Raw genomic sequence first — 13,826 nt, forward strand, 5'->3', positions numbered from 1 at the left:
TATGTTGAAGATGGAGGTGGCTATACTTCTAGGATTGTCACTAAACTCTACGCATAGAGGCACCTATAAACTGGTTTGTGCAGTAGAATTAAACGCACCTAGTGAAATAAGAACGAATTTTATTATACGATATTTTTAAGGGCGGACGCCTCACACGGAGAAAATATCATGCGCTTTCTGTTATAACCTTAAATGCCTCAATATTCGGTTAGCATCAGTATTGCACCCCGTAAAACAGGTACAAAATGTGGCACGTTAGCTTGGGTTTTGTTTGTAGGATTGTAAACAACGCTTTTTCTAATAAAGAAAAACTTATGTTTTAAGTTACACAAATTATTCGTGTCTAGGTTTGTTAATAAGTCTGGGGCTCTGGTTTTCTAGAAGGGTTCTCGAAGGAGCAACCTACTCCTGTGCATAGTATAATTTAAAATGTAATGTAAACCATTGTCTCTCGAGAGATTAAGTAGGTAGACTGTTAAGGGGCCCTAATTAAAAAAGACTAAGATGTGCAAATAAAAATAACAAAAAACTCATTCTATAGTATTGTGCATGGCTATTATGAATAAACTTGTATATGGACCAGAACGATGTTTTCGAAAAAGTGGTACAATCTGTCTTATCGACTATGATTTCCACGTATGTCTATGCATGCAAAAATTGAATTTATTTTCTTTATTACTGGCGGTAAAGAAGTGATTCGCAGCAATTATCGTAGTTAGAAGCGCATTTAACACCTCGGATGGCTCATCAATCGTACGAAGTAGAGCATGCTGCCGCTACCGTTATTAGTTAACATCCGGAACCACTCCAGTTTAACTTTAGCACGACACAATCGTATGAGTTTGCGTAGCGATAACGACGGTTACTTAAATTAATGTTTTCCTAAGTGAAGTTACGTAGAGGGTAGTTTTTCTGCTTCACTTATGAGTACTTTTATACTAATAGTATACAAGACGGACACGCGGGATTCGCCTAGTATCTGTTTGTCCACTGATTTAACGAACCTGATTACTAATTTTAGCGTAAATAAAAGCCCACATTGACAATTATCCGGTTGCAATTACCCTGCCCTATATAATCCGTTAATAATCACGATGATGTAAATGTTAGTTATTTGATCAGCCTACCCTAAAGAGAACGAATTAGATTCGCGTTCTAGCTAATTTTACATAAATGATCGTTCAGTTGCGGACCTATGCCATCCGAATGCAATTCTCCTGAAATTCTGCCCACCGTTATAGCTGTTCTGTTGCAAAAACTCTATTTCTCTACATAAGTAAATCTATTAGACCCACTTACCTTACAGTTCTTCTGCGCAACATACCTCGTACTCCAAGTGGAATGATCCAACAGTTTTTGTGGCTAGTGACAATTATTATCGGTTTCTTCTAATAACTTGTTCGTGTTACACTGAGCTTAGCAAGTTGTAGCTCGATTACAGACCCACCTCCCTTCAGAGGTGATTGGTTACAGTTCTCTGAAGCTTTGTCGCATGAATTGTATCATAATCATTCGATTATAACTGTCACTCTTTTTTAATTTAGTCAATTTCTCATTTTGTGTTTGTAACTCCATCACCCTGCTGCAGTTATTTCATCTCTCAGTAGTTGCTTCATTATGTTACAGTTAAAGCGTGAACGCAATGAATGCATCATGCTCTTTGAAAAAAAACTTAGCATGACCCTCAAATTGCGAATGTAAACCCAAACAGATTTTGTACGCTGCTGTAAAATTTCTATTGTCTCTACTTCGTCGGGAAGTCTTTGAAAATTCAAGAGAGTGGTGTGCACACTGATAGTATACGCTTTTTTATTAATATGGAAATCCGCATGGAGGTTCACTCGTTTCCGGTTGTGGTGTCGGCGTTTATCGAACATGCGTTGACATTGTGTTCGACATACTGAAGAGAACCTTTTGAGGTGACAGGTGGGCTCCTTTGGTTTAGCTGTCGAATTATGTCTCTCCGACGCACCTCTATATGTACCTTCAGAATTGAAGCCTTCCTTTTGTTGTCTAGGATGCATGCTCTATTGGATCGATGTATTACGCTCAAACAATTATTAGTACAATTCTCCTGCAAACGTAGCTGTGGACGTTTTGGAAGTTCGGGTCGCGCAGTATAGTGCTTCCATTGCCATATGTTGCATTTCTATAACCTTGGCGATCTGTTTTTGGAGAAAAATGATTTCATCTTTGACCTTTTTAAAGACCGAATTGACCCGTATGACCCGCTCACAATGTAAAAAGCACTTGACAATATAAACCGTATGCCGAGAAAGTTTCCTAACTTAAATAAATTACCATTACATTTTTTAATTAAAAAATAAATTATTTTCTAAAAGTATTCCTCCACATAATCAAGAATAAAATTCAGTGTAGGTCACGCTTATTTTTTGATATTATGAAGCATTTCGGTAAAAATCATTATTCTTACCTCTAAACCGTAGAAAGTGAAACATAGAAAATTTAATAGACTGTTCATTTTGTAAAGCTTGAAAAAACAAGCCAGTATCTAAAATAAATATTTCACAAATTTCCAACGGTTCTCAAACAAATTATTAAAAATGGTTGACTTGTCCGAAATGATCTTGTGCTCTCTAATAGAAGAAAGCTACTTGTGCCAATTGAACTATGCTAACTACACGGTAAAGTGACTCATAATTAATAATAGAACCGCATATCACCTAAACTAGCATTACACCCCCGCTTTAAGTAGAAGTAAATTACTGCTGAAAAAAGGTCTCCATCTACTTAAAGAGTATGTGATGGTCGTCAATTTCTAATTTTTTGAACAAAAATTACAATTTAACGACTGAAGCGTAACAAAATTTCTCTCTAATTCAATGTTTAGTTTATTCTGTAAGGCTGGAAAAAAACAACCCTCCTCTAATATAAACTTCTCTCAAATTTTCAGCGACTGTTAAGTTAATCAGAAGAAAGAGTGAACAATCTCAAGTGAGCTTTATGGAAAACATGCACTAAAGAAGAAAGAAAATCATCCAGGGAAAATACTCATCCTAGATATAGAAAAATATATACGGTTTTGCAAATTTAGTTCAAATCTACATATTTAGCATTATACTCACTATCGAAAATAGAATCTTAGTCATTTTAGTTTATCTTGGGTTAACAATGATTCTTCGAATTGAAGGGCCATTTTGTTTGCAAACATATACAAACACGTTAAAGCGGAAGCTATTGTCATGATGATTATCGGTCTTCACTAAAACGTCACGAAAGTGTGTTCTTTGCTTCAACAGACACTGAACCTATCTTTCTTTTTAATTTTTTACAAATCGATGGCGACGATATTTTTTTCTTGGTCCTTTAGTAAACCTTACTTTTTCAACAATTGCTTCGGTTTTTTCGCTGCAGAGGAATATAAACTCGCCAAAGTTAATTATTTAGACGAACGCTATTCACTTCACGAGTGATACTTGCATGCGTATTGCATGATAGCAGTACTAAGACCTTTCTATCAACCTATACGTGCACCTACGCTGCTCTCAATAAACTTGTATTGTGCTCTTTGATAGCAGTTCGGCGTGATACATACCTATAGAAGAATGATTCAGCAGTCTCATGTAGTTAAAAATGGCATAGTCTGAGCTGTGCTTAACCTTCACTGGTGAAAACAAATTTGGGGGTTTCGTTCGCAGGATAAAAGCTTTCGAATTTAAATGGCATAGATGCATTAGTTATGACCAAACTTAAGATTTTTTTAACTTAAGATGTGAGAGCACAACTGTGTTTATGCAACATGACCTAAAGGAATCAACAACATGTTCATGGAACAATTTATTATTGTGAATTAAAAAGTCATATAATCTTTTTGAAGCTACAACAGAAGATGCGTGTTATTTGAAACTGCAATTTCTGAAGTGTTTACGATACGTAGGAAAATACCTGGGGAAATGGTTTTGCGGCGTATCAAAAGAGAAGCGCACCTTTCAAGAGAATAAAACGCAAATTAATAGTACAAGCACGTTTTATTATAATTACGCCATTGTTTGCCTTACAAATTTAAGAAGAATGCAGAAACGTAGCTGAGGGAAATATACTATTTTACACTTACTCTCTCGTAAGTAGTAAGTTTTACGATTTGAAACAACCGTATAAGTTATATTGAATAAAGAAAGACGGAGGTACTGAACAACACTGGCATAATTATATTATTCGTTGAAATTCATGTTCATCTTATCTTTGCTGATTTTTGCGTAATATTGCGCTGCGTCCAATGCAGTTCCATGTGTTTCAATAGAAGCCTCTTTTTTCAGATTATTACACAGAACATCGTTACCATAACAATTTTTCCGCGCTAGCAGACGAGGTTGACTCAATCAAACAAGTCATACCGGACACATTCAGTTACGCGTTGTTGTTCTCGTATGTAATGTTGACTTCTTAGTGTTTTATTCGCTGAACGGTTTCTGTAGGTCGAAGATAACCGGTCAAAATTTCGTATATCGTTCGCAAAGCAGCTCTTGTTGCTAGGCTCTTTTAGCAGTAACCAAGTCTAGTAACTCTGCATATGCAAATCACGGCTTGAAACAAAGCGCAACAAATCTTCAGAAACAGTTAACGCCTAGCATTATTACTGGCAAGTTTGTGACTGCTGTTTTTTCAAATAACAAAACTAGTTTATCGATCAGACTTAGAAATAACGCTGTTACTATTGTTACAAATATACTTCAGTTTGAATAATTAACCAGTAGCAATTTCAGTATGGCATTTCCAAGTGGTATAATTGATTCAAACAATTACTTAATTGGCGTTTCGAACGTTGCTGGATAAGAGTTAGCGAATGTGGCTTTCTTGAGACTTTAAAGCGTAAAAGAGTTTCTGAATTGCCCATCTTGTTTTTACTATGATAATAACTTATTTGTGTCCGTCTGTTAGTTATATGCTTGAACGCAGCGACCTAGACTAAATAGATCTAAGGCATTGTCGTGAAATTAAAAGTACATTGTAATATAAGAAAACTGTCAAGGTAAGCATCTTGAGACCTGCGTTTTCATTCATGAAGGTTTATAATATTGTTTATAAGTATAAATATCTTAGATCTTTTTAATGGAAAACGATTTGATATAACAAAATAACTTTACGTTTGAGTGATACATACGTAAGTTGTCGGGAAAGACCTTTATCTCTAATCATTGTTTCTTTTTTTGGATTTGCGAAATATCACCTCACTATTTTTCTCAAAGCTGCTGCTGAATATAATGTGGATATTGCATTAACAATGAATCTTGCTTCTTAGGGTACAATTTGTTGGTTGAGTTATGTGTTAATCACCTATAGAAAATTACTGGGCTTCATAAGCAGCTGGTTAGTTCTCGGCTATGGTATAGTTAACCTTTCTCAGTATTCGTCGTGACTGATTGCGTTTGAGAAAAGTCAACAAATAAATGCTTGCCCTGTATTACAAATTTCTCAACTTTGTCTGCTCGTTTGGCCTTCTCATCTATAGGCTATTTATGATATTTGGTTGTATCTTAGTAATATATTTCTATTAATAAATCACTCTGAAAATTAAACGCCGTATTAAGTGATGACTTATATAGTCGTCAAACAATTCCACCCGTATTCTTAGGAGCATATTCATAAAATGCTAAGTTTAACATAATGTCCTATGAGAAACATTGCAATTATGCAAGGAAATTTGCTTTGATTACAAATTTCAGGCGAGGGTTTTGTCGTTTGGAAGCATTCATCATTATCTAAATGAATTCCCAGAAGTCGCAACCATCACATGGCAAAGAAATGTCCACAAACGCCTCAAACCTCATGGCCATAGAAGTAAGTGCAGAGCTCATTTTTTTTAAGCGCTATATCCGCTTATATTAGACTCAACGAAAAGTTAATCTCAGAACGATCTTCATGCAGTGAATTTGATTTAGTCTGTGTGCGTTTCGCATGTTTCGTGCATACAGCGCTGGAGTGCGAAAGCTTTTGTCTTAGGATGATCGCGACAGTTTTGTACTCTCTAGCTATTTCTATTGATATGTATGTATATTTGTTTTCCTGCTCCTTTGTTAGGTGTACCGCCCACTAACCATGCGCCAGTGGTTTCAAGTAGATCCGTTAGTAAACACTGTGAAAGACAAGACTATTAGCGGAGTGCGGTGTGAGATAGCCGAGGCAGTAGCTTTACCGGATGGCCATCAAGTAGTTTGGCGAATATCTGGCGTTTCTCAGTGTGCTGAGAATGCTCGCGATCTCGAGAGCGCTCGAATGAATAATGTGCACCAAGTCAATCTCGGAACTTTAAAGGTACGGAGAAAGTAATGCAAGTTGTTTTTCTGATGAAGATAAAAAATATTATTATTAATTAATTATTATATATCTTGAATACGATATCATAAAAAACGAATCTGCGCAACGTAAGGTTCTCTCACTCATTTTATTAACATCTCGCAAGTTTATCCGTTCCTAGGCTGGTCGCCGTTATTCTAAGCGCAGTTCATTGTCTCTCCACATTACAAAAAATACAGAATCTTTAATAAGCGGCGTAAATACAATGAATATTAGTTGCTGAAGCGAATCATCATAAGCATAATACAATAAGTTAATCATTTCACTAATCAATGAAATACAGAAATGCATTGGTAACTTAAAGACTGGTTTGGGTAGTACAAGAAAGCGGAATTTGCCGTTAGAGGTATAGTAGATGACTAATCAGGATTGTGTCGACATTATATTATGTAGGTCAACCCGGTAAAAGTTACAAGCGTTCCCAATCGGATTGTCACCAGAACGGTTATCAACGTCCTTCCACTTCCGCTTCTCGATCTCGAAAGGGTTGATGACCAACCGCAGTATAAACCACGAGCAAATCCAAAGTACTTAAAAAAAGGGCAGTCACCTTGTCCATCATCCACCTCAAAACATGAGTCAGGCATAGTAAAAAAAGATAATTTTAAAAAGACTATTGTTGCCAACATCAAATCAGCGGATGAGCTGAAAGAGACAGAGATTGTCCTTAGGCCACCAGCGCACATAGCCGATGACACCAACACTAACCAGGGCTCACTAGGCGAGGATAAGTGCTTTGTTTGGGTAAAGAAGGAGCCCATTTACGATGACGACGAAACAGTAGACGAACAGCGGTTTTCTACTCCCGCCACTAATGTCATCGTCAAACAGGAGACGGTTGACCAAAATAATGAGGACAATGGTAACAACTTGAAAACTATTTGTAGGCGACATCGCCGAAACAGTAATCGGTTACGAGAATCGGACGATGTAGCCACTCTCAGTAATCGAAAGCGACGCCCTAAAAGAGAAATACTTCGCTCGGAAAAAAGGTTAAAAGAAGAACCTATACATGCTACTGATCCTTCCACAACACGTAGATCCATAGATACCGAGTGCGTGGACCTTCAAGGACAGGCAAGCATTTACGTTGAAAGTAAGTGATTCTGGTGAAGAAAGTTAGATAGGCTATATTTTGCCTATTTAAATAGCAACAGTTGCATATCTCTTGTGAACTCGTAAAGGAGGTCAGGCTATTGATAGTCATACTTCGACTTGATTGTTGGCCAAATATTGCTATAGAGAAAGACATACATCGATAAAGATAGCATAAATATAGATTTTTTACTCGTGATGATGGTGATGAGGTGCAATTTAGATAAAAGGTTTAAGAGTAAAACCTTTTTATTACATGCTATTTATATTGTTCATATCAGTCTTTGAATCAATAAGTTAAAGGAGTTTTAAGCGTTTACGGAAGATATGCCACAGACCAGTCAATAGTTTGTAAATGCTATAGCATAAAGACATTAATAGAAGAACGCACGGATTACCTGAAAAGGTTCTAGCATATAATCAATTTTCATGGGAACCTATGCAAGCATATGATAAACATAACTCATTTTACTAACAATGAGCATTTCATAGTATTTCTTTTAACGGCTCAATTAGGGCTGTGATATGATTCGGCAAAATTTAATATATCTTCTGGTGTGATTTTGTGTATTCAACCAAAAATTCATAACGATAGTACCAGTAGCAGCGGAACTGCAGAAATTTAACAGCCCTTAAGCTTAATTAGCAGATAAACCATACTTCTCATTACTAATCAAGGCATGATATATTCGACTAGTACAGCTTGATACTAGCGTGCCAGGGAGCTTTCTAAGAACTCTCTCTCTGGTGTAGCGACGCCCGTAAAAAATATAAAGATCCTATCGACTCTAATCTGAAGCAAGGTCTTGTCCTGCGGCGAACCCACAGCTTTAGATACTGTTGCTACTTAGAGAACAACTAAGACAAGCAAATCAAAGACAAACATTGGTAGTCTGAAAATATCAGAAGATTTTGAAACGTTGAGTCAGATTCGAAAAAAAAACGCAGAGGACTTAGCTAGGACCAAAAATTCATTAACATGTGTAGCATCATAAGCTAAATGAAATGACAGTCGTTGACAGTCTCAACTCAATAATAATGGTTGATCCATAATAATAAAAATGGTTGACCGGAGTCCTGAAAATCCGTTTGAAAATTTCGTATGTTGGCTACGTTTTTCATTTGTTATGGGTTACAAATTCAACTATAGAGTTTAAAGTCCTTTCTAGTTCGGTCCATGCACAGACTGTTCTATGCATGGTAGCCATACGTGGCAGTAAAATCCGAACTGTGAACACTGTGTGCGCCTGAGTAATTGGAAGATTGACACGTTGGTGTTACGAATCGATCAATATATATATTATATATACAGATATTATAGTAATATTAATAACAATGGTAATATCGGGAAACGATAGGATATTTGGCTACTCAATTCCTACTGGTCTGTCAATATTACCCACTATCTGTGAATAAGTTATTGGTGTGTCATTATAATAGTGACCAACGTGCATATCTGAAATTCATTATCCAGTATAGACATACACGCTAACTGTGTCAAATATATATACGATATCATGTATATACGAAAACAGTGAAATATTAATGTATAATCTAATTATAAAAACCTTACGGTTCACGTAATTTTTTTTTCTAGTGAATATTCTGGTGCTTAGTTTGCATTAATTGCACCGAGATTGCGTACCGATACTTGCGCAACATAGAATTTTTATTATTTACATAAACATATATAGATATATATATTTAATCTAATTTTACTCCTTCCAGATTGTGGTCAGCCAAGGTGTGTATCCATGAAAATGCATGTCATAATTTTACACACAATGTGACACCTAATATTCTAGTTTTAAAATGATCTGATCTGATGAAATATGTATAATAATAGAATTACGATTTATAGAAACATTATTTTATGTTTCCACAAGTTCTATAAGTTTTGCATTTATGGACAGACATCTTTTCCTTTCAGATTCACCTATTATATAGGCATTCAACGAGGTGTCGATAGTTCACCTGGGGCATTTTCATTTTAGTCAAATTATTAGCTACTAATTCTTGTTGTCGTTACTATAGTAATTTTCATTACATAGGACAGCGTATCGTTGTTAATGCGGTTTTCTTAGCTAGTGTTGGTCATAACTGATGAGAATAAACCGGTCCAACTTTAGGTAACCTTATCCTTGGGTATTGCTACCCTAATGTCAATCAACATCGTTTTAGCTGAGGAGTGTAACACAAAATATAACAGTGAATGCAAATGCACTCTGTTAGCACCTACTGTTGCTTATTGTGTGCTGTCTATCTGCAGAAGGAGATGTCTATGATGTGATGCTGAATCAGACAAATGTCGAATTCAACAATAATAAGTACTACCTACTGCAATTGGCCAAGGCAAACAACCGAAATCAATATTACGTTTGGTTTCGCTGGGGTCGTGTCGGTAAGAAGGGTCGAAACAATCTTATCCCCTGTGCTGATGACCTGGACAAGGCTAAGGGAATCTTCAAACAAAAGTTCTTCGACAAAACGTGTAACGAATTTGATGAGCGCCATGGGTTCGTTAAGGTCAAGGGAAAATACGACCTCGTCCAAGTTTGTGCTGATGAAACAGATCCGCAGGTGGGAACAAAGGAGGTCCTTCTACATGCTCTTCCCACATACGAGATTGTCATTGTATCAGTTTTTAAACACAGAACACTGTTTACTACGTGTTTTTTTTTTTTAAAATAACGACAGTAACAACAATTGTGAATGAAATGAACAACTTCTGCAATTAATCAGGTCAACTTAATTTACGGCACTATTAATGCTCTTACGTGCTCCTAAACCGTGTCGACGAACATAAGCAGCTAGAAAACGAACAAGGAAGCGGTGTCTATTTTTATGTGATGTAGAAGAAGTCTTTTGTCAAAAAATGCGTAATGGTACATCAAGTAATTGCTAGATGTATCTATGGTTGCAGACAGGGATTTATATGGCCTGCTACACCGCCTATCAGTCTCCTTGCTCTTTTACAAACATGTATAGCATGTCTTACACGGCCTATGTTCTTGTTGGTATTCTCGGGCTCCCTAAGAAAAAAAAGTAAATCTTTCCCAAATATTGAATGCCTTTTAAGAATCCATATAGTGGTTTCAAAGGTAAAATTTCAGTCATTACAACGACCATTTGACACTACAAGGCCAAATTTAAATTGCTTTTATATTGTACAGTGCTGAGGCTGCAGAGTAGCAGTAGCGTCTACATTCAATTGTTTTTGCACATTGATTGAACAGGCTCTTAAAAAGGAGGTTGAAAAAATAACTGCGACACAACGAGAGGAGCAACCTAGCTGCTTGGACTTCGACCTGAAAAGCTTTGTTGAGTTAATCTTTAATGTAAAAAAGATGGAAGTTGTCCTTAAGGAACTTAAATTCGATTCTCAGAAGACCCCACTAGGCAATCTGACGAAGCACCAAATCGCCGCTGGTTACGCTGCTCTGAAGGTGATCGAAGACTGCGTTACCAACGGTATACGTGGGACAAGGTTCGTGCAGAGTCTTTCAATTATCTTTTCCAATTTTCGGGCCTAAATTTACTATGTGAACAAAACAGTTTAACTATGAGAAATATAAATTAAACATGAGCAAGTTACGCACATGGATGTATATAATAAAATAACCTTAAGTTCTGTAAAATATTGGCTCTGTCGTGTACAGCGCTTATGCTTAATGGAACCGGTATGGGAAAGCATTTGTTGATTTCTTCAAGTTTCATTGGCGCCAATTAGGTTGAATCAAGCCTGTAACGACTTTTATACACGTATCCCGCATGATTTCGGCATGCGGGTTCCACCCTTGATCCGCTCATATGAAGAGATCCGCCAGAAGGTTGAGCTGCTCGAGGCACTAACCGACGTACAGTTCGCGATAGAATTGCTTCGTCGCAAGATTTCTGCTGACAATATGCATATAATCGATCGTCATTATATCTCGCTGGGTGCACGTCTCACAAAGGTAAGAAACTAGAAGTTCAGGGATTATAATGGTCGATTTTATTAAATAGGAAGTGACGTTAATAAGTCCTGCATTGAATTTCGAACCGGGAGAATTAGGTCCATATTTATAGTTAATCTTTGTAAAAGGTTTTGTTCGCTTAAATTTATGAAGTTTATAACAAGATGCCTTCCTTTTTTGATACAGGTGTCGACGGCGGAGTTACGACTCATTAACAAGTATCTTCAAGTGACACACGCACCCACTCATAATGAATACACCATGTGCATTCAGGACGCCTTCTCTATTTCGAAACCTGACGAGATTAAACGGTGAACTTAAGCCACGCAGTACTTGACCATAAATAACATTTGCCTGTTATTGTCATCACACGAGACGTGCTTGTTTTCGAGCGCATGCTCTATCTCTTTTAATCCCTAAATTGTAAGCCGCTTGGGATGATGGTGATACAATTGTTATGCTATTATATTTTAACCCGTTATAAGTACTGTAACTTGTTATGCATGTACATTTTGATTACAGGTTTAATTCGCGCATACCAAATCGAATGCTACTTTGGCATGGGTCGCGCCTGTCAAATTGGGCTTCAATCATTTCTCAGGGTCTGCGAATAGCCCCACCAGAAGCACCAGTAACAGGTTACATGTTTGGTAAAGGTGTCTACTTTGCTGATTCGTCATCAAAGTCTGCTAACTACTGTTTTCCGTCACGAGCTCATAACGAGGGTATTCTGCTTCTTAGTGAGGTGGCCCTCGGTGAAGTCAATGAACTTTACGAGGCGAATTATGAGGCTAGTGAGCTTCCAATAGGTAAGACCCTAAATAGTTCTTTTCATCCCTTGTAGGATGTCTAATAAGGTAATCCAGAGGGTCGTCGTGGTTTAGGATAATAATGAGTCGCATCAATTTAGTTTCTGCAATTGCGAATCAGTCTTTGCATTTATATTATTTTGAGTTGCTCGGAATGTACCGATAAATAGCTTTAGAAACTTATTCTCTCTAAACCACAGTTCAACTTTAATTTCAGAGTCTCTGAGTAGATACGCTGATACCATTGTGTGTTCTGTTTTACGTTTTTTTATTGAGCAGGTAAGCACAGCGTTAAGGGTATGGGTTACATGGTCCCGCGTGAAACCAGCTTCATTGAAATCCCCAGTCTAGATGATAAACACCCAGTTACTGTGCCATGTGGACAGTTGCACGATATATCCAATATGAAGAAACGAGGAAGCCGCAATATCTCGTACATTCTTAACTACAACGAATACGTTGTTTATGATGTTAGTCAGATCAAAATGCGTTATCTACTCAGAATCAAATTTGCCTTCGACTGAAACGGTCAGACGTTGGCAAATCATAAAAATGTATGCTGTTTTTATTGTGATTTTGTGAACTCTTACTCAACGTTTATCAATATGACAGGACATTTTTCAGGATAGAAAATAATAACCTTCAAAACTGTGATTATGCACATGGGAATTAGTATTAGCAAAATATAATGTGCTAGAGGATATTTTCAAATCGTTATTATTATATTATGACATGTACCTGTAAAATTTGAACGTGGTAATACATGCATTTGTGAATTACCATTATCATGACTGTGTTAAGTTGATACCCAAGAGAATACTCAGTCACCACCTAAAAATATTACAACAAATGCTGCAATTTTTTATATATCGTGTTTATGAGGTACAAATTTGTTTTCGTACTAAGAAGGGAAATGTGTGCTTATCAAGCATAAAGATAGTAAACTTTCGTATATATAATATGAATGATATTTGTTAATGAAAGCAGCTATTTGAAACTGTGTATACATCTTAGTTAATTGATTATCTGAGTATATTCTGGCTGCACGACGGATATGTTTTAGGGCTTTTGGATCTCAAAAAAGAAAAAATCTGGTTTTGAATCGACATTTGTGCTCCTCTCGTCGTAAAAGCTATAATTCACACGGTCATGTACGTTGTCACGTGAGCAAGTTCTAACAGCCCTGATGCTAAGTGTGCGGATCTAATACCCTTTCATCGAGCATGTTATAAAAATATGAGTTGTACTTCTTGAATATACTGATGTATTTCTAATATTCTGTTGAATACATAAAACGCCTTTATGAACTCATATGCTATTGTAAAGGTATTTCTTTTGTGTTTTTTTTGCTAGTAACTACCGGTATAGTGAAGTCGCTAGGGATACACAGTAAAGGTACGTTTGTTTGCAAATTATATTCTAATATTGGACTTAACTTTTGTGTGCACCTAATATGAAGACATATAACATAATAATAATATAGAGGTAATTTTGCAAGCGAGCAACATGGCTGTTTCGTACAGCTGGCATGGGTAACGCAATCTAGGTCACAGAACTACTACGTCAAAGGAAAGGCGAGCGTACTGCTTAATAAGTCATTTCTACTCGATAAATCATGAACATATTTTCCAGGAAATTATAGATTATAAAA

At 36.6% G+C, this 13,826-nt stretch overlaps 1 protein-coding gene across 1 annotated transcript; it reads left to right on the top strand.

Annotated features, from left to right (window-relative positions):
• The first annotated feature begins 4,361 nt into the window (after window positions 1-4,361).
• LOC111260632 (poly [ADP-ribose] polymerase 2) lies at window positions 4,362-13,504 on the top strand. The gene is made up of 10 exons (XM_022833539.2): window positions 4,362-4,600; window positions 5,685-5,799; window positions 6,040-6,273; window positions 6,709-7,411; window positions 9,680-9,990; window positions 10,647-10,897; window positions 11,141-11,366; window positions 11,553-11,677; window positions 11,889-12,175; window positions 12,455-13,504. Exons 2-10 carry the CDS (start codon window positions 5,725-5,727, stop codon window positions 12,697-12,699), a joined length of 2,457 nt encoding a protein of 818 aa, XP_022689274.1. The 5' UTR covers window positions 4,362-4,600; window positions 5,685-5,724; the 3' UTR covers window positions 12,700-13,504.
• Window positions 13,505-13,826: the final 322 nt, after the last annotated feature.

The sequence above is a fragment of the Varroa jacobsoni genome, unplaced genomic scaffold, assembly GCF_002532875.2.
Source record: "Varroa jacobsoni isolate VJ856 unplaced genomic scaffold, vjacob_1.0 scaffold_462, whole genome shotgun sequence".
Taxonomy (NCBI): domain Eukaryota; kingdom Metazoa; phylum Arthropoda; class Arachnida; order Mesostigmata; family Varroidae; genus Varroa; species Varroa jacobsoni.

Excerpts from the sequence above, each read along its gene's own strand:
- LOC111260632 (XM_022833539.2), top strand. The coding sequence starts at position 5,725 with ATGAATTCCCAGAAGTCGCAACCATCACATGGCAAAGAAATGTCCACA. Across the intron at positions 7,412-9,679 it reads GGCAAGCATTTACGTTGAAA|AAGGAGATGTCTATGATGTG; the intron begins GTAAGTGATTCT and ends GTCTATCTGCAG. Across the intron at positions 12,176-12,454 it reads GGCTAGTGAGCTTCCAATAG|GTAAGCACAGCGTTAAGGGT; the intron begins GTAAGACCCTAA and ends TTTATTGAGCAG.